Source organism: Convolutriloba macropyga, chromosome 8 (genome assembly GCF_964194025.1).
Source record: "Convolutriloba macropyga chromosome 8, txConMacr16.3, whole genome shotgun sequence".
Classification (NCBI taxonomy): domain Eukaryota; kingdom Metazoa; phylum Xenacoelomorpha; order Acoela; family Convolutidae; genus Convolutriloba; species Convolutriloba macropyga.
Genome location: NC_134475.1, coordinates 13658571 through 13680070, shown reverse-complemented (window position 1 = coordinate 13680070; position 21500 = coordinate 13658571). Strand labels below are relative to the sequence as shown.

Below are 21500 nucleotides of genomic sequence, written 5' to 3'. Positions count from 1 at the left end.
TCTTTTTTATGCAGTTTTTCGGTTGACCAATTTTTCGCCTGACCCATTTGAATTTTCGTCCTCAAAAACGGGACAAAACAGCTAGCGCCCAGCGGGCATTAAGAGCTCTTAGAGCCTTTCAGCTCTGTTTCAGCTCAAACTGTTTCGGAGACTTATACTTACGCTGTGAAGAGCGGTTCTTAGAGGTTGAAGACACCCCCTGTTGAATCCCTACTATTGCCCCCCTAGCGAGCCCCCCTACTGTTGCCCACACCATGCCACTGTTGCCCCCCCCCCTCGTGGTTAGCTACCTTTTGTGGATTGCTATCTTTTGTGGACAGACACAAAAGGATTAACAAGAGAAAGTTTTTTGAAAATTGGAAAGCTTTTAGAAGATAAAAGAGAAAGCTTTTAGAAAATTGAGAAGACTTTCTGAAGTATTTCATTCCTCAAAAAAATTTGAATTTTGTTTTACATTTTTGGGCTCTTCATCCTTCGATTACTTTAAATACGTTACAAAATGTACATTATTAAATTGATATAAATAGGAACACATAAAATGACAGGCTGATAAAAATGAAACATTGGCAAAAATTTCTCAGTTTTTGTTAGTTTTTGTACAGAGAGTGTTTCGAAAATTTTTTTGCGTTTCTGCATCCTCACGTACCTTTCCCAATCATGTTCTAATGAATAAAATGGTTGGAAAGTGGGTTGAAACACATCCTGTACGAAGCAGAGTCGATATTAATTCCTCTTGTTTAATAATTTTTCCTTAAGTGTTTAAAACTAAGTAACTGGAAAATTTTTATGGACCATGAAGTTTTCAATTTTCCAATATCACAAATTTTAGCAATTTTTTGATGAATTGGGAATTTTTTTTACGTTTTTTGAAAATTTGTGTCATTTGTTAGGTGTATCTAGCCTCAGGACCCAACAAACCTCCTCTATGGTTTGATTAAAGGGTACTGCAAAAATTCTTGATATAATGGAATGTTTTTCAAGAACTTAATATCAGCAATTTTTTTAAAAAGAAAAATGTGTGCAATATTTTCAAGTTTTTTGAATCTTTTTGAATGTTTTATCAATTTTCCGGCACCAGGGTCTCTTTTTGAATGTTTTATCTTTTTTTCCGGCACCAGGAAGTCAGGGACCTCCTCCATTGTTTGATGATAAGCTGCTACATAGCTTCTAGAGTTAATGATATGGTTACCAAAATTTTAATGTCTCCAGTTTCAGGAATTTTTTGATAAGTTTTAATTCAAATTTACGGAAAATTATTATCTTGTTCCAAGTGTACGAATCTTGAGCTGTCGAAACTATTTAAAGCTTGAAATGTGAATACTGGATAGTCTCCTGAGACAATGGAATGGTTTTGCAAGATTTTGTTAAAATTGGTGACTGTTTTCAAAATTTTTGAATATTTTTGTGCTTTTGTGAGTTTAACGATCATTACTGGCCAACGAAGCTTTTCAAGTCTTGCAGATGGGTTTTTGACATAACTCAAGAGACAGAAAATAGTTTTAACGTTTTCACTGCGAAATCTGGAAGCTTGTCTTTTAAATTTTGCAATATTTTTGCAATAAGTTTTAAAATAGATTTTATTTGATTTTTTTACCAACAAGGCGAGAAAACTAAAAGTAGCAGAGTCGAATCCAGCTATAGGCAGCCTCACTAAACCGTGGCTAGCTACTGAAGAAGCCAACTGCTCGCCAGTCTTTTGAGAGTAATTCGCCCGACGTTAGTGGCTTATGTTTATATTTCTGTACTTAATTGAACGTTGCAGTGGCATGGTAAATAGGACAGTCGTCATTTTGTTGGTAAGATTTTAGTTACTTTTTACCACGACTTTATTTTTTTCCAGAGTTTACTTTTAAAATCTCTTAAAATTTTTACAGACTCTATGCTGATTAACATCCCGTATTGTATCCTTCATGAGTTATTGTAATTTTTGTAAGTAGCTGCCTTACTCATTGATTTCATGGGTCTTTCCCATTATAGCCCCCCCCCCCCCCCAGCTTAGTGGGCATGTAACCTATAGCCCCCCCAGATGAAAATTCATAACCACTGAAATTAATAACCACTTCTTTAACACAAAATCAGATATCATTGTAGGCGAGCTGCCGGATGGTGACATGGGCTTGCCCATTATAATTGATTTTAGTTGACTTCGTATCTTGTTGATTCGTATCTTGCGGAGTTCCTGTTCAGAAAGCATGTTTCTCGAAAAAACCTGGACACGTTCCATGAAATAATGACGGCGATTGGAAAATTCCAGCATTCGATACTGGAACAAAACAAAAACTTGTAACCAACAATTGTAAGCATAAATGATGAATTTAATTGTATGCTATAACTTGATTTTTGGGGGGGCTATAATTTTCTGGGGGGCTATAATGGGAAAGACCCGATTTCATTGCTCGTGTGCTTGAGCCATAGTATTGACTGGTGTCTAACTCCTATTGGCAAGTATCTGAGATCTTATATAAATGGAGGACAAAAAAATTGTACAGGAGCGGAGATTGCTACTCTAGGAGCTCTGTGCTTAATTGACCATATTGACTTTGAATTTCTATAATTTGCCCAAAAAGGCTGGGTGAATTCCCTTTCGTATATTCGCGTTCCTATCCGCCGTGTTGCCCGTCATATCCTGAACTCTTTACAAGTCACTGTCTATCCTCGAGTTCGCTGTCTTTTTAGCCTCACCATAACTTTCATTGGATCTTTTCTGTTTTTGTCCCCCACGTCCATTTTCACACCCACTTATACATATTATAGGATATAGTAGTAGTAGTACACGCTTCGGGCTTCCGCCTGTGGGGTGTCAATCCCAGTGTTTATCGGTCTAATTCAGTTTATCTTTTTCCAGTTGTTACATGTTCCACATTTGCACACTATTCGCCAGGTACACTTGTTCAGTTGATTGAAACTTTTTGTGAAGTATCCCTAGTAGATGGTGGTGATTGTTTGCTTGTTGAGTACTTCGCCCTAGTTTCTGTATACGTGGGAGACAATATTGCTTGCATTTCATATACTTGAATATACAATTATGCACAAACGGCAATTGCAATTTAATGATGCAGCGATGTTTGGAAATGAACACATTTAAAGTAATTCAACGTTGATTATAATATAGACAGACAAAAAATAATGCGCATTTTCACTATTTTCGCGCTTATCTTTAATAGGATTGGCTTTATTGCTAATTATTCTGACAACCGGAAAAAATCCATCCAATCGTCTGCCGATACCGGCAATTTATTGCGACTAAACGGAAGGACCTCTAAGGACGAAAAAGTACATACTTGTGGGTGCAGACAGACTGGTTATATAGGACTGGGGGGAGGGGCAAAAGATCCACATTCGTTTTTCGTTTATTTTTATATCAACTTTTATTAACTTCCGTAGATTATATGAAATGATAAATGAGTGTGCATCCTGTTGATCCGGAAGAAGATAGTAACTTTGACTCGGCTTCCTCGATGAATAGCGTCGAAATGTTTGTCGACAATTCAGGAGGCCGAGCCTCGTTGAAGCACAGGTATCCATACTCAATAGTTTGGACACCGTTACCTCTGATTACATGGTTTATTCCTTTCATTGGTCATATGGGAATTTGCCAGGAGAATGGTGTCATTAGAGACTTCCAGGTAAGAATTAAATGAAGAGCTTTGAGGATATATTTAGTTCTAATAAGTTAGCCTGCTAGTCGTCGCTTAAACGGAGGAGCTAGCGCGGGTAGTTTGGTCAGAGGTCATGTCCTCACCAGGGTTCTCCCATTAACGACCTCAAAGTCTCTCGAGGGCCCACTCATGGTGCTCTTAGTGTTATTAGTTATACTAGAATGATAGTTTCATCAGATGAGTAGCTTGAGAAATAAATCTTCTTAAATTCAAAAAGGTTAAATTTTGAATTTTTTTCCGTTTGCCCCCCCCCCCCCCCCCCCCCCCCCTGTACGTTATATATTATGGAGTACAATCATAAAATGTTGACTGCCCCAATACTCCCCCCGTACACCCTCCTCCACCCGGCAATTTGAACCCGCTCCCGTCCAGCCCTCCCAACCCTACCCCATCGATTGACCAGCTCACCCCCGCCTAATGCTAGCATTCCTAAGTCCCAGCTGACTTCTACCAAGCCAGTAGGTAGTTGAGAGAATTATTTTCTCAATTAATTCATTGTCCATTCTAGGTCTAGTTTTTTCTGTTTAGTAAAATTTTTTGAATTGTACGTCAGAACTTGTCCTGCTATGTTTTTACAATTCAAAGAATTTGAATTGTATTGGGGCGCTGTCTTTTTTTTTTTTTAAGATCTGTTCACACATTTTCATGATTTTTGAAGTCAAATTAGAGTGGTGATTTTGGTCACGCCGAAACAGGAAATGGAGCGAAAAAGCGAGTGGTTTTGCGGCGCGAATTTTTTTCGCTCTAATTTTAAAGTAGAGTGAGAATACGGTGTTTGAACAAAAATTCGCTTTATCGGTAGTGGTTTTTCGTTCACATGCGGCAATTTCGCTTTGATTTTTACTGTTTTTTCGATTTTTTAGATCGGATTTTTTTCTTAATGGTTTTTCCAATCCATTCATAGTCCGTTCTGGGTCTAGTTTTCTGTTTAGTCAATGAAAATTCTTTGAATTGTACGTCAGGACTTGTCCTGCTATGTTTTTTTGTTTCGTCTGACGCTCTTTTTTCGTTTTACATTTGTTCACACAGCAAAGCTGAAAAAGTCAAATGTTCTGAATGAATTCTTCCTCTCACTAACGGCATTTGCGCGCGTGACTTCATTTCGCACTCGCTTTAGCGAGGGTGTTTAGGTTATTTGCGTGATTAGATTTTTGATCATTCGTGTCTTACCTCACTAAATAAAATGACTTTTTGCACTTTAAAACTTAAGTTTAATTTGAATTTGTTTAAGCTCAAAGCAACTATGTGCAGTAAAGGTCCCTAATAAGAGGCTTCTGTGGAATTAATTTTAAAAAGCTTTTTTAATTTATCGCTGAATGTTTTTTAGCCTAGTTTTTTGAGCGGCGCCGGTTTTTTTTTCAATTTAGATCTGTTTCTGTCTCTATTATATGGCACGCAGGTCTTCTTTCGCAGCTATTCCGGCTATCTGCCGGCTATGTTTTGTAGTATAGCCTATTTCGTTAGTACGCACGTTGCATGTACTTCGTACAAGTATCAGGGGTTTCGTTAGAAAACTCTTATCTCTTTAAAATCGAGGGAAGCTTTTTGTCCATGCTCTCCCCAGTTGATAATCAAGTGTTTTCGAGGGTGCAATAGAGTTTCAGGTGCAAAATGACCTTCAGATAATTTGTGGCTTTTTCATTAAATTCTGTAGATTTGAATGTGATTCGTTGACAGGTTATTGTTTTTTTTAGCTCATGCGTTCAATTCCTCTCTTCATATATATATATATATATATATATATATATATATATATATATATATATATATATAATTTTGTATTATTGATTTAATCTTCGACATTAAGTAGTAGTAGGGATTTGGCCTTTCGGTGTCGGTGGACTCGGGGACTGCCCATGTTCTTTGTCCATGTTTGCTGTGAAGTTATTCAGGTATTGCTGACTAGTTCGTTGTAACTTGTCTCAAAATGATGCCACAAAATTGAGTAGTTGACTTTCAAACCCACTACTTTTCCAAATTGCACTCTCTGTGGACGTCTATTAACAAGAGTAGAAGTTATAAAGAAGAAGCTTTGCTGGCAGATTTCAAGGCGTGTCTTTAAATGGTCAATTTTCAGTTCGCCGTCACTCCGTAGTGGCAGTGTGGTGGTCCTCAAACAAACAAATTAGTCAATGTTAATTTGAAATGACCCGTAAGATTTAGAACGAAAAAGTAAATCCGTTAACTGTAGATATAGAGAAAGCGGTAAGATACGACTGCACTAAAGTAGCTCTTTATAATTGTTTTTGCTGGTGTTGTTGATCCATTGCGAACTCTTTTTCTGAACACTTTCGAGTACTTTTGTGTTTCTTTAACAAACCTGCAAACAATTCGTATAACAAAACCGGCAAAACCGTAAATTTAACTGACGGAGTTAGGCGTGGTGAGCTTTTTTTTAGCTTGCAAAGAATTTCTAGCGCTCTTTTCGCAATTTTTTTTAGATGGATGTCCCACTTAAGATAACTTGTTACATAAACTCCTAAATCCTTCAGGATGCGTGCTTTTTCGATCAAGGCTCCGGAAAAAATAAAGTGATTCGTGGAAATAGACTTTGAGATATGAGAGAATTTTCCAACGTTAAGGGAAGTTTGTTTTCATCACCTGAGTAAGATCCATTTGACAAATCAGTATTTTTTAGACTACACTTTTTGATATGAATTTAGCGTCGTCGGCACAGAGGAGAGGTATAACAGCTCTGCATGTTTCTGGTAAATTGTTGACATAAATTACAAAGAAAAGAGATGTCAGAAGAGAAAACTGTGGATCTCCACTTTTAACGTAACTCTTTCAGAAAAATGACCGTTGATTCGAAATCTTTGCGTTCTTTTTATTACAGTAATTTGATGATTTGCCCACGGACACCAAAATTGAATAGTTTTGTTAAGAGAATGTCGTGATCAACGTTGGCAAACGGCTTTTCATAATATAATTTATGTCATTATTTTCCCTGAATCTTTTATAGATAGATTCCAAATTAACGCAAGATAGATTTCAGGTAATTTCAGGAGTTGAAAGACGGACGAGCGACGTTTTCGAAAACGTTCAAAATCTTAAGATGCAATTGTTAGAAGAGGAAATTGCCTATAATTCTCCACCTCGGACTTACGACGTTTTGTGTAGGTGGGAGCGACTATTGAGTTTTTCCAGCTACCTGGAAAATCACCATTTTTTTATTGCGTATAGAATTTGGTTTAAGGATTTACTGACTGCCCTTGAACCTCTTTTGTATACAATTATTGGAATTTCGTCTGGGCCTATTGTTTTATGGACATCTAATTTTTCGCAGATATTTTCAATCTTTTTGTTGACGAAGTCAAGGTCTGGTAATAATAGCAGCAGCGGGGGTAAATTGTTCGACACGAAGCTTGAAAACATTTTGAAAATTGAGGCAAAAAGTTTTGAGAGAGAACATTGAAGAACTGGACCATCAGCTATTTCGTTCTTTAAAGGAGACACAGCTGGGAATGGCGGTCGATTTGAAGTTTCAGTAGTATTTCAATTTGTTGAATGGTCAGTTCGTCGTCACTCCGTAATGGCAGTGTGGTGGTCTTCAAACACAAATTAGGCAATGTGAGTTTGAAATGACCCGTAAGATTTAGAAAGAAAAAGTAAATCCGGTAACTGTAGATATAGAGAACGCGGTAAGATAGGACTGCTTTGAAGTAGTTATTTATAATTGTTTTTGCTAGTTTTGTTGATCATTGCGAACTCTTTTTCTGAACACTTTCGAGTACTTCTGTGTTTCTTTAACAAACCAGCAAACAATTCGTATAGCAAAACCGGCAAAACCATAGATTTATACAAGCTTAACTTAACTGATGGAGTTAGGCGTGTTGAGCTTTTTTAGCTTGCAAAGAACTTCTAGCGCTTTGTTCGCAATTTTTTTATATGGATGTCCCATGTGGATAGTTGGTTACATAAGCTCCTAAATCCTTCTGGATGCGTGTTTTTTCGATCAAGGCTCAGGAAAAACTAAAGTGATTCATGGAAAGACATTGAGATATGCGAGCATTTTCCAACCTTTAAGGGAAGTTTGTTTTCATCACCTGAGTAAGATCCATTTGACAAATCTTTTTTTAGACTACACTTATTGATATGACTTTAGCGTTGCCGGCACAGAGGAGAGGTATAACAGCTCTGCATGTTTCTGGTAAATTGTTGACATAAATTATAAAGAAGAGAGATGTCGGAAAAGAACCCTGCGGATCTCCTTTTAACGATATTGCTTTCAGAAAAAAATGACCTTTGATTCGAATTTTTTGCGTTCTTCTAATTACAGTAATTTGATGATTTGCCAACGGGCACCAAAATTGAATTGTTTTCTTAAAAGAATGTCGTGATCAACATTAGCAAACGGTTTTTCATAATCGGTATACTTTGTCATTATTTTCCCTGAATCATTTTATTTATAGATAGATTCCAAATAAACGTAAGATAGATTCCAGGTAAATTCAGGAGTTGAAAGACGGAAGAGCGACGTTTTCGAAAAACATATCGGGCTTGATTGAATATTGGTTCAAAATGACGGTAAAGACATAAACAAATAACGTTCAAAATCTTTAGATGCAATTATTAGAAGAGAAAATTGCCTATAATTCTCCACCTCGAACTTACGATCTTTTGTGTAGGTGGAAGCGTTTATTGAGTTGTTCCAGCTACCTGGAAAAACACCATTTTTTCTTTGTGTATAAAGTTTGGTCTAAGGATTTTCTGACTGCCGTTGAACATCTCTTGTACACAATTCTAGGAATTTTGTCTGAGCCTATTGCTTTATGGACAGCTAATTTTTCGCAGATCTTGTCAATCGTTTGACGAAGTCAAGGTCTGTTAATAATAGTAGCAACGGGGGTAAAGTGTTTGACATGAGCTCGAAAACATTTTGAAAATTGAGGCAAAAATTTTGAGGAGAGAGAACATTGACGAACTGGACCATCAGCGATTTCGTTCTTTAAAGGAGACTTAACTTGGATTGGCGGTCGATTTGAAGTTTCTGCAATATTTAAATTTTTTTCAAAATATTCGTCTGCTAAATTTGATTCAATTTCTCCTTTATCTTCAATCATTGTTGGAGCATTGCCCTCCAGCAGTGCTATTTTCTTTGTTGCTTTCGTTGTTTCTTTTTGCTGTTTCAAGAGGCTTAATTGCGTTTGACGTCGATGTTTTAAACCACAGTTAGAGTTGAGATCGATGCATTGTCTTTTTTGGAACATTTTCAAATTGCTGGACCATTGTTGGAGCAGAACAATAATGTTGCTCCAACAAAACCCATGAAATGGTAATTCAGCTATGTTTTCTCGTGTCATCAAATGTAGCCTTGCAGAAGCTGCAAACTATTTTTGAGTTTGTTTCCCTTAGATACGGGAGATTAGGTTTCTGACTCTTACTTTAAGGGCAAATGCATCATGATTCGATAACAAACTATTATCCAGGTTAATTTTCCTACAGCAGATAATTTTTGTTTTTGGTTTAACTGGGACAAAAGCGAGGATACCTGATGCTGCAGTAGGGAAATGAATGGTTTGCTGAAAGCTATAAAAGCTAATTAGGTCCACAAAATTCTGTGTATCTTACAAAGTTCTTAGCTGAATAATCGTGGCAATCAATTTCCGGCAGGTTGAAGTCACCATAAACAATTATCGAATAGCAGGACTTTGACAGTGTAAAATTTATCAAACATTAGATATCAATTTTGAGGTGATATAGCATAAAAACTGGGATTTGATAAATTCGGGGGCCATGAAAACACAAATAAAGTATCCCGGTTGTGTAAACTGAGTGAACAAGCTAAGACAGCTCACTCGATGCTGTTGTAAAGAGGAACTTCTCTAGAGGCAAAAGTATTCCTGATAGCTGTCAAAAACACCTCCGTGTTTTGAGGTGTTACTATCAGCTTTTCTTTCTGATCTTAAAAAGCGTAATTCGGAAGCAAAAGAGCTCATCATGAAATGTAAGCATGAAGTCTACACGTCTTGAATTTTCGTAGTTAGCAAGCTTAGTGCGTTTTTCTTGATCAATGCATTTAGTCAATGTTTCACATTTAGTCAATAGTGAGATGCATCAATTTCAGTCCCATCATGGAAAAATTTCTGGATGAAGATCCGGAGTTTGTTGCAGAGGTTTTTTTCTTCGATAATCTGGTTATACCTTTTGATCAGACTTTCTCTTTGATTTGTTCTTCCTTGGTCAGTTTTGCTGCCAAATATCTTAGTCTCATTGTCTTGATTATTGTTCTGGATTTTGTGAGCGCTTGAGAGCATTTGTCTTCCCGACAAGAAATTGTTAAAGGTCACCAATGGCGATTTTGGTTCGGAACTTAATTTGATCTAAATTTTACCTAATTGTCTGATCTTCGAAACTGTTTTCATTTTTTGCCCGATAAACGATTATTCGTTTTTTTTTAATTTTAGGCTGCATAATGTCCGAATATTTTGTATTTGGCTGGAAGGGAAATTCTGGTATACCTGAAATTTTCCTTCCCAAAGTTGTATCTATCTTTGGGAAGCTTTCTTTGTTGACATTAAGCGAACTTGGTTGGGGAGGAATTATAGATTTCCTGTAGACTGTTGCATGTCTTCCGTGAACTCCATCTCTGTGGTTTTCCTATATCTCACAATCTTCATCACGGCCTTAGTGCAGTCACTGCAAAACCAGAAGACATCTTCGGTTGACATGTATTTCAACTCTTCAGTTGGAGTCTTTGTGCATGTGTGGTGTACACAGCAGCCATATTTGTCACATCCAAATATTCATCAACTGTTGACGAGCAGTTTGGACTTGTTAAGTTTGAACAAACACTAGTGGTTGACTTTGTCCTTACTCTATTTCGCATACAATGCATGAGACTATTTAATAAGTTCTTAAACTGCAGTGCTTAAAGTTAAAAGAAAAATTCATTTTTTTTATTTGAACAAAGATTTTTAATCGTTTTCAGGGTATCATTTGGAAGGATTCGAATGCGTTTCAAGGCAAGGCATCTTAAGGATTTTGGTGTACTACCAATGCCAAAAATCAAATTCACTTGTTTTTGTTCTAAAGGATTTTCCCTCCCGAATTTTTTATATTGCCGTTTTTCTATAAATTTAACTCCGTTGCGTTCTGATGATTGTGTATGGCTCCCTTTGTTTCGTTAAAATATTATTTTTTCTGGAATATTTGTTCATTTTGGTGCGCTTGTATGCGTTGAAATCAATGTAAAACAATATGAAGACCAAAGGCAAAAAGATAGAAATCGTAAAAATTTTCTAAGCAGAGCTTAGTCCGAAGATTTTTGTTAAGACTTAAACTGCACTGTTCTCAAAGTTTGTTGGTCTTACTAAAAAAAACACATTGAATTCCCATTATGTTATTAACAGCAAACAACTAAATGGGCAGTGTAGGTCAAAGTGTAACTGAAATAATCTTAATATATTACGGTTTAAATTGAGACAGTGGTACTATGAAAACTTAAAACTTTTCCATGATGCCTTGCCGTACGAAGCCTTATTCGAGTTTTGCTTATATAAAAGAAAGAAAAACATTTTCAGATGCTTCTTTAGAGCTATTGGTCTTGCATCCATTTTTAAAATTATATTTTTAAAACTCACGTTAAGAAATTTATTATGAAGGGTTGAGCCGAGTTTTCTAGTGCAGATGAGTTTATTTTGTGATTGAAGCCGTTAAATTTCAGAAAATAATTTAGTACTTTGTATTCCAACAAAAATTTTATTGGCAGAATTTGATTTTTTAGTTTCAGATCAGAACTGTCGTATTTTTTGCGATTGAAGCACGTCTTTACAGCCCAGCTTAATTGTTTCTCCAAAGTAATAAAGCTTTTGTTTTTTGAGCTGGCCAGTAAAAGGCCTGAGTAGTGTAAATGACTTATCACTAAGGCGTTCAGAAGTAGTTGTCTTGTCTGCTTCGGGAACGGGCGTGATACGTTTTATTGTTTTTATCCCTCTAGCCATTTTGCGTAAAACGTGTTTTAGTTCTTCTTGAAAATTTAATGTGCAATCAAGATATGTTCCGAGGTATTTTCCGCAATTGACGTTTGGTATTTTGTAATTACCAATTAACAGATTGTTTCTTTTCGTTTCTTCTAGTTTTGATTTTTTTTGAGAATGTAATAAATTGTTTTTGAGTGATTGAGCATTGGACGGTGTTTTTCGTAATATTCAGATATATTTTTTAAGGATTGTTCAAGATTACTATTACGAAATGAGTTACGTTTATCTTCTGAAAGACTTCTTAGGTCTATGCGTTGTTTTTAATTAGTTGTGTTCGATTTGGAGTTTGTCTTTTTCCTAAGATTATTGTTTGAAAAGAGATTGAATTAGTGTATTATCGGTTTCTTCTACAAGAGATAACTATCATTGCAGTTCTTGATATGCTGTGAAGCCACAAACAAACATTTTTTAATTGAAATTTGTAAATAGCAATTTTTGTCCTAAAAAGTGTTTCCATTTGCATTTTCTTGCTTCTAAGATTGAGGCCTGTGCTTTCTATAATGTGTCCCGGTTCGCACAGTGAGTTATGGAGATCTGGGGTTGTGAGACGGGTTTTCTGCAGAAGTTTTAGCTCGGTCAATTTTATCGATTTTCGCCCTCTTTTGGGCATGTATGTAGTGATTTGAGGTGTAAAAGTTTTACAGTTTTTAATGTAGTGTAAACTCGGGGGAATAATTTTCACTTTAAATTTTTCTGTTTGTATTTTCTGAATGACCCTTTAATAGTTGTTTTTTATAATTTTTTGTTGGCTTCGATTATGTCAATGCGAATTTGTCTTTGTTTCAGTTTACTCTGTTGAGTGAGAGAGCGAGTTTTACGTGACAAAAAAATGGTTTTGTTTCACTCTACTTTTGGTTCTCATGTTCAATTTTTGCCAGGCGGATGGTTTCTTCGTTTAAATAATTTTTAGATGCTGAAGTTGGAGGTCAATTTTGTCATTTCTCCATCATGATTGGTGATTGATATGTTGTTCTCGATGGTGCAGCGTTTCCAATCTTTCGGATCCTTCCAGCTGGATCCTTCCTGCTACGTTTTGTTTTTACAAGTGATACTATTGTCCATGCGGCATTTGTACCTGAAAGCGAGAGCCAAAAAATCCGAGATGAATAACTTTTTGCTGAGCGACAAAAGCTCGTGCGCCGCGTAGAGTATATGACTTCTTGACTTTATTTTTTTCTAAATTTGCTTTGACCCATTTCTCCGTTTTCAGCTGTTGCCCCCTTTGCTTTGATTTTCTTTTAGTTGGGTTTTGAAAATTGCTGTGATTTGATTTAGTGGGTAGGATAGTCTAAAAGTTGCTAATTGTGTGTGTTTAGAGTCTGTTAATGTCTGTCAGCGAAAAATCTTGCGTTTTAACGAAAAAATGCTTTGGAATTTCAAAATTTTTTTAATAGCCGCACAGCGATAGCTGGGGCTATTATTGGCCTTCTCTTGGTTTTTTTACAATTCAAAGAATTTGAATTGTATTGGGGCGCTGTCTTTTTTACGACTCGAAGAGGAGTAATGGTTTTCTTAAGGTTTTTTTTAACCGGAAGTACTATTCGTTCAGACGATGTTTTGACCTAAAAGCGAAAGAGTAAAATTGCTGTGTGAACTAATTTTTTCTGAGCGAGAGAAGTTTTTTGATCATGCACTGTGTTTAGTGAATGACTTTTTGACTTTGAAAAGTAGTTTTTTTAACTGAATGGCACATATAGATAACCGTTTTTAGCCGTTTTTTTGTCTAAATGGCTTTTTTTTGCTTAAGGCTCGTCTAAAGTTTTTTGCTTGCAATTTGGTTTTTTTGTGGAAATAATTTTCAGTCAATAATAAATTGAAATGTAAACCTCGGAAATTGATAACACATTGTTTTGCAGAGCCTGAAAATGCGTTTGAAGTTCAAAATTGGCACATATTTCTTGATTAATAGCCGCCCTCATCTTCTCAGCCGGCTATTATTGCGCTCGTATTTTTTTTACTTCGTCAAACTTTTTTTCGCTTTACCATTTTGCCGCTTTTTCGACATTTTGCGTGAAATCTTTTTGACTTCTCTAGGCTAGTTCTCTCTTCTCTCATTCTGCTAAAAGTGAATTTGAACATCAGTTGCTATGCAAAGCAATTCAAAATGAACAGAGTCGGTATAAAAAATTGAAGTCAGAAATAGAAACGGGATAAACCCATAAAGCCCAATTTTAGATGCCCGCTATTTGAACGTCGTTCCTATAAGTCTTAGTTACCACCTCTAATGCTTATTGGTGTTGATAGTAGCCCCTGTAGCCTCTCTCTAAGAAAGAGAAGTATGTTCAACTACGAAATGCCATCAAAATAAATCGGACTTATAAAATATTTTTGTACAAAAATCTTTTTTTTTCAATATATTCCATTCGTTCAATCCCAATCATGCTTATTGGAATCAACGGCGGCTATTTTCCGGCAATCTGCCGGGTATGTTTTTAGTTGATTTTAGGTTTTTTTTTAATATTAATTTCTTCATTTTTGGACCTTTCGGCCGTCTTTTTGTCAAAAATCAGTTAATATGGCAACTTTATTTTGACATATCATATAATCAACGCCTCTGTCTACCTCGATGTAACTTTGTTTTATAAAATCGTACATATGCTAATCCGATTTTGGTGGTTTTTTTAAATTTTCCTCAGTTTTTTTTCGAATTTTGGTTTTAATTACTAGAAAGTCTTTTTTTTCAATTTGAGGGACTTTTGTTTCAATAAAAGTCAAACACTTTCGGCGTTAAGTTTTTGAAAAGAATTTAAATTTTTTTTTCATAACTGCAGTTAAAATTTTGTTGACCATTTTTTGCAAAATGTTTCAATGTTTCGTATGTTGGAATTCTGCTATCTCTTTTTTTTCTGTTTAGGAGGCTGCATCTTTGTCTCGGATGACTCGATGTCTTTTCTATGTCTCGAATGCTGAAGACAGAATTGTTTTCGTGTTTCTTGATTTTTTTAATTTGTAATTTAACTTTCAAAAATTAAGAATTGATCTTTTTGTTACGATGTTCCTTACATTGTGCTCATATTCTTTGCATTCTAGTTTACCATTCTAGCTTCGTCTTGACACTCACGTTTATATTCGTTATGCTGATTTTTTAGTTGATAAAAAATTGAATGATTTCAACTTTTTCTCAAGATTTTTTCAACTTTTTCAAGATTTTCGCCATTTCTTTGGTTTGCAATTGATTTCATTCAACATAAGGCAGTACTGAGAGTTTTTTGGATAGCCTTTTTCAAAGTTTTAACTTATTATTATTTAGTGCAATTTTCTTCCGGCCCTGGTGTTGTTTTTAAACAATTTTTTGCCTTTGAATTTTATTCTGTTGCTTATTTCTTTTCTATGATTAAATTTATTTTTGAATTAGTATGAGATCATGTATAGAATATATACAACAAGGAAGAAATATGTGTTGTTTTTGTCTGAAGTGATTAGAAATCTAGTTGTAATGGTTTTCTGGTTCTTAATTTTGAGCATTCTGTTTTGAAAAATTTAACTCAGTTTCTAAGATGATTATCTGCCGTTTTCTTTCGCGAAATTTTGAGATTGGAATCAAGAATTATTTGAGGGAAATTATTAGCCCTGTCAGTTTTTTCAGCCTATCAGGTTTTTAGCCATCCTAATTATTTCGGAATTTTAACTTGAACAAACGCTTTCCATAATATAAAATTTTGCGGCGTTTTGTTTCTCTTGGTGACAGCGGTTTCAATTTCACCAAATTTTAGATCAGACATGGGGAAGTAACTAGTTAAATGTTTAATGCAAAAGGTAATGGCTTCAGCTGCAATTACGGTATTTTGTGAAGGTTTGATGCTTCGAGTCGTTTCCGGAATTTTTCCGGCTATGTTTTTAAGATCTGTTCACACATTTTCATGATTTTTGAAGTCAAATTGGAGTAGTGATTTTGGTCACGCCAAAACAGGAAGTGGAGCGAAAAAGTGAGTGGTTTTGCGGCGTGAAATTTTTTCGCTCTAAATTTAAAGTAGAGTGAGAAAACGGTGTTTGAACAAAAATTCGCTTTCTCGCTAGTGGTTTTTTGTTCACATGCGGCAATTTCACTTTGATTTTTACTATTTTCGATTTTTTGGATCGGATTGATCAATGAAAAATCTTTGAATTGTGCGTCAGGACTTGTCCTGCTATGTTTTTTTAGTCATGATTTTTGTTACGACCATATGACGTCACAGCCACTTTTTCATTCGTTCATGCAATTTCAATTGAATTGCGTGTGTGACGTCATTTTTTGCTCTTAGTGGAGCGAGTTTTTTTGTTCATGCGCGTGATTAAATTTTTGGGGTGTGTGTCACTTTAAATGAAGGTTATTTGAGATCAGCTAATAGAGGCAGCAATAACTTATACAGATTTTTAATCAAAATATAACAGATCAGCCTTCAATGAAAAGACGAATTTTTTTGGTCTGTCTTCTTTGCTGTTTTTTTTAGACTGCCGATCTACGAATCTATTGCGGCTATTTTCTGGCAATCTGCCAGCTATGTTGTTGAATTTTTGGTCTGAAAAATCTAATTTTTGGGTCCGATTTTTTCTGCAATAAATCTATACTGCAATACATTTAAGTTATTTTTGATTGAATTTTGGACCTGAGTGGTTAAAAAGATAGTGCGCTATGAAACATTTTGATCAAATATTTTGGTTGCAGATTCCAGTTTTCGAAAGCTCTCCAGAAAGCAGTTTTTTAATGTTTTAAAAGAAATTGACAGTCAAATTTTAAAAGAAAGGTATTGATGAACAGTTTGTTTTTTGTAATTGCCTTTTTTGGCTCTTGCTAGTTTTGGTAAAAACATTCCTTTTTTAGCGTTCGACTACAATTTTAAGTTTGTTCATTCTTAATCGGTATAAAAGTTACATCACTAACTCCAATTTTTCATGAATTTCGATGCCAAACCTTTTGCTGCATCGTGCCACACCTAACTTGATGATAAATGCAGGTATAAACCACACCTTTGTAACCTATAATTTAACAACCATAAAAGCTTATACAAGAACACATCACTATAAACTCTTGAAAGTCAGTTGTTGTCTCTCAAAGCGGATCAGACTGAAGAAAAGATAACACGGGTACTGAAATCATCAACGAACATATCATTGAATTTGCCATGTTTGGGTTTTTGACAGGGACCTTACACCATTGGAGAGGGTAGAATGGCATTCGGAAGTCCGACAAAGTACTGGAAACTGAACCCCGCAAAAATACGACAGTCTGGTGTGACTTGGGACGGAGCTGTACACGAATCGTGCGAAGTTTATAAAGGGAGGATGCACATTCTATGCTGGGACAATTGCCATTCCCACGTTGCATACGCCTTAAATCACATGAAGTATAACGGATGCTCAAGGTTTGCCTTTTGCTGAAAATCAGCACTCAAAAGGTTTTGTATTGAACTTTGTTGAGAAACCTTTCTGTATGTGGGTTTTGTAAACGATTATATAAATCAAGTAACGAGAAAGAGGCTCATCAAAAAAAAAGATTTTCTGATGTTTGTAATCAAAGAACCAAAAATACATGATTGATGAAGCTGATCATCTTTGGTGGTATGCGAATTAGATATATAATATATAATAACGAGATTATTTTTTTATAGCTGCGAAGCTGTAAGCCGAGCGGAGCTATCTTGCGGTGACCTTGGTTTTTTTCCGAGTTTTCTTTGATCAGTCCTAAATTCACGTTTGTAGAGGTCTTTTGCACGACATAAAGGCTGTGTATGATCATTTTGTCGGCTATATCTTCTGGTACTGTAAACACGCAAAATAAGAACTAGAGCGTGTTGATGAATTCAAATATCTGGGAAGCAAAATTCAATTAGACGGCAATTTAACATCGGAAGTCCAGACTAGAATTGGAAAAGCCGCAGGAAGCTTTAACCTGAAGAAAATATGGAACCAGAGAAACATTACTCAATCTATCAAAGTCAAGTTATACAAGGCATGCGTGAGAAGTGTATTTTTATACGGATGTGAAAGTTGGCCAAAGCAGCTGCCTAAGACGATGTCTCCACAAAGGGCAAGACCTCCATAGAGAATTAGTATCGTCCACTGCGAAATGCGACCTGATTCCCTTGACCATTAGAAAGCGTCGAATGAAATGGCTGGGACATGTTCTACGCTTGAAACCATCAGACATTCCCAACGCAGTATTGGAATTTGAAAGAGGCGAGAATTGGTAAAGACCTCCTGGAGGAAAACGAAAAAGCTGGAGAACAATTGTCCGAGACGATCTGAAAAAAATGTTAAGCCTCCCAAACTGTCATTGAAGAATTGGGAAAAGCAATGGTTTGATTTGAGCAAGGAAATCGCTGGAAATCGTTGTCAGTGGAGAGCGCTTGTTAGAGACATGAATATGGCGAGCTAAGGACAGCACTGTCTGAGAAGCCCAATTTGGTTTGGGTTTGGATTTGGATAAAAATGCAAAATGATACTAATTTTTGCAATTTTATGTTTTATGAAAAGTTTGTTATGTTTTTTTTAAGCCCCAGGGGCCAGGGAACCTCCTCTGTGTTTTGATAATAGGTTACTGCATAATTTTCAGGGGCCATAGAATAGTTTTCAACTTTTTAATATTAGTGCAATTTTTTTTTTGATAAATAGTATTTTTTTCATATTGTCTGAAAAATGTTATGTTCCGAGATTATCGATCTTTATGGGCCAGTGAATTTTTTTAAGGATTGGAATTGGTGCACTGGATGGTTTCTGAGGACAATAAAATGATTTTGAAGATCTTTGTAACGAGTTTCAGCAACCTTTCAATAAAATTTAATCCATATTTTGAGGCCATAAAATTTAATCCACATTTTGAGGCCATATCAGTTATAAATTTATTTATAACCGATATGGCCTCAAAACTATTAATGAAAAAACCAAGCAGAGATACCGATTTTCAGAAAGAAGTAAATCATGGAGCAAAGTACAATGAACCTAATTAACTACTTCAATAACAACTTTAGTGTCCATACATCCAATACAGAGGTTAAGGTTTTTCCAAAATTACAAAAAGCTATGAACAGATTGCTTTAAAATTGATTGCATATAAAACTTTAGATTATGCGAACGGGTTACTAGACAAATCCTAGAGACAAAAAAATTGGTTTCGATCTTTGAATATTTTTTGCCTTTTTAAAAATATTTAAGTGTTTGTCATTTTTCTCGAGTTTTGAATCGCTCTCGAACGAAGTCTAGCTATTATATTAGTACTGTTGGTCTTTTCTATGCCATTTCTATGCTTCACCAATTTTTCGTCTCAGCAATTCCACTTTTCCTTCTTCAAAACGTGAGAAACAGGCAGCGCCGAGCGGCCTTAAGTTTCATTGAAGGCCCTTAGCCGCGTTTAGTAGTCCTTCATGCGCTTAGTGTGGTGAAGCCACTGGGAAGGCCTTAGTTTAAGTTGAAAAGGTCATTTTTAGGAGTTTTTCAGCCCAAAATGTTGCAATTTTTTGTTTTTTGTCGTTTTGAACTTTTTGTTTGACCTGTCTAAAATCGAGACGCGTTTAAGTTGATAAGTACTTTTTACGACTATTTTAAAAGCTATGTTTTGGTAACCCTAAATGTTTGATAGTAAGTTACCAAAATGTTTTAGTATGCCATGGAGTAATGTTCAACTTTTTAATATCACAAATTTTAGCAATTTTATAATAGAACTTACAATTTTCAAATTTTTCGGAATTTTTTGTTAATTTTAGGTTTCTCCAGCCTCAAGGAAGCTCCTCTAGTGTTTGATAATATGTTACTGCATAATTTCTAGTTTTAATGGAATGTTTTTCAATATTTTAACATCGTGTATTTTACAAAAATGTTGTATAAAAATATTTGCAATTTTTTCAAGTTTTTTAAAATTATTTTTGAATTTATGGCACCATAAAGATGTTCACACAGCAAAGACTTCTGCCGCTCACTAACGGCTTTTGCGCGCGTGTCGTCATTTCTAACTCTCTTTTTAGCTAATGTTTCTGGGTTATCTGCGTGATTAGATTTTGATCATACGTGAATTGCCTCACTCAATAAAATAACTTTTGCACTTTAAAACTTAGGTTTAATTTTTATTAGTTTAGGGTCACAGGACCTCATATGTGTAATTAAGGTCACTAATGAAAAGGCTGCCGCGGACTAAATTTTAGCAAGTTTTATAATTTATCGCTGAATGGTTTTTAAATCAATTTTTGAGCTGTGTCGATGTTTTTTTTAACTTTAATCTTTCTGTTTCTATCTCTATTATACGGCACGCAAGTCTATCTCTTTCGCATCGCTTCCGGCAATCTTTGAGGAAAAAAGATAATTGTGCACAGTTTCAAATCAAATATTGCTATCAATGCAAAATAGGTGTTGGGCAGATTTGCTTTTACTGGTTTCGTTTAGAACACATTTAATATGGATGCGTCTCATCTTACGTGTTTCAGCTACAACATGGTCTCACTGTGTTTCCTGATGTTGATATTCGGGAAGTACACTTCATTCAAAGGATTCCTCATCACTTGGCTGCCCTTCGCTGTTGTGTGCGCAATCACTGTAGCAATTGTTCTCGCCGTTAACTACGCAAAATAGTTGACGTCTGATATTTTAAGTATTTAAAGCAGATTATAATTGAATTATGCACTTATTGATGCAAGTAGATGCTTTACCTGTAAATATGTTTAAAGTAATTGCCAGATTAGAGTTGATTTTTTGCCAAATTTGATTTTAAAGTAAGTAATAAGGCGTCTGGTCGTCTGTTTTGACGGTAATGTTTCAAAGTACGCGTGACAGACGAAGTATGTCTGTGTGCTTTATTATTCCTGACCTTAACCTTTTTTTTTAAAATAAACCAATTAAACAGTTCTGAACTGTTCATTGCAATCAATTGCGGTGTAGAGATGTCTTGTTATGAGATTCAGAAACTAACAGATGAATTTACTTGGCCATTCGTTTTTTAACAAGCAAATTTGAATAACCAATTTTAAGCAAGTTTCGAGTAGGAGCAACCTTATTCAATTATTAATTGCGTTCAAACAATGGTTTTTGCTCTTATACAACGTGGCGCAACGAGCAGCCGGAAATAAAGAAGATAAAGCTTTATTAAGAATTAAGGCTTTTGGGTCAACCGCATCAGTGGACCCCCAGTGCCATGTGACACCTGGATCGAATCATATCGGAAAAATCGAATCGAACAAGAAAGGAAGGTAATTTCCAATCTATAGTCTTGGAATGAACGGCCTTCCAATCTTGGAATGTATGGTCACAGAAATCCGTCCGCAGTATGTAATCAGGAGCCAACGGTACCCAGACGTAATCAGACGTACCCACACGACAGACGACGTACCCAGGTGTAATCAGACGTACCCACACGACAGACGACGTACCCAGATGTAATCAGGAGCAAACGTACCCAGATGTAATCAGACGTACCCACACGACAGACGACGTACCCAGATGTAATCAGACGTACCCACACGACAGACGACGTACCCAGATGTAATCAGGAGCAAACGGTACCCACACGACTTTACACAGGTGTTCGCAAGGACACCCAACGTAACATTCTACCACAAACAGAAACCAGTAGACCCCTTAGAACAATTCAACTCGGCTTTATGCAGATTAGCAGCAAAATGCCAGTCTGGCAACGCATTAAAATGTTTTATCGGAAGATTTGTCTTCATATCATAGTCAATATCCAAGTCATAAACGTTCAGCGAGAATCAGTTGTAGAAACTCAAACAGCGGAAGAAGTGCTAAGCAAGGCCTTGGCATTTGAAAGAGGACGTGGAGCCCAACAAAATGCAGTCCAAACCTACCGCTAACGGCAAGCCTATGCAAGATGCAAAAAAAACCGGAACCAATGCTTTGAATTACGAAAGAGGGCAACAGCTCGGAAGTTTCAGTGGAA

At 35.9% G+C, this 21500-nt stretch overlaps 2 protein-coding genes across 3 annotated transcripts in view; both read left to right on the top strand.

Annotated features, from left to right (window-relative positions):
• The window catches only part of LOC142344494 (galactokinase-like), a 451158-nt gene that overhangs the window by 274163 nt on the left and 155495 nt on the right, over positions 1 to 21500 (top strand). The gene's annotated exons all lie outside the window — the stretch shown is intronic.
• Positions 3364 to 20307, top strand: LOC142344491 (transmembrane protein 222-like). Its single transcript, XM_075396163.1, has 3 exons — positions 3364 to 3626; positions 16763 to 16983; positions 20035 to 20307. The coding sequence occupies exons 1-3, from the start codon at positions 3402 to 3404 to the stop codon at positions 20177 to 20179; spliced, it is 591 nt and encodes a 196-aa protein (XP_075252278.1). The 5' UTR covers positions 3364 to 3401; the 3' UTR covers positions 20180 to 20307.

Bases quoted from the DNA above. Each gene is read 5' to 3' on its own strand.
- LOC142344491 (XM_075396163.1), top strand. From the start codon at position 3,402: ATGAGTGTGCATCCTGTTGATCCGGAAGAAGATAGTAACTTTGACTCG. The intron at 3,627-16,762 runs GTAAGAATTAAA...GGTTTTTGACAG, and splicing joins GTGTCATTAGAGACTTCCAG to GGACCTTACACCATTGGAGA. The intron at 16,984-20,034 runs GTTTGCCTTTTG...TACGTGTTTCAG, and splicing joins AAGTATAACGGATGCTCAAG to CTACAACATGGTCTCACTGT.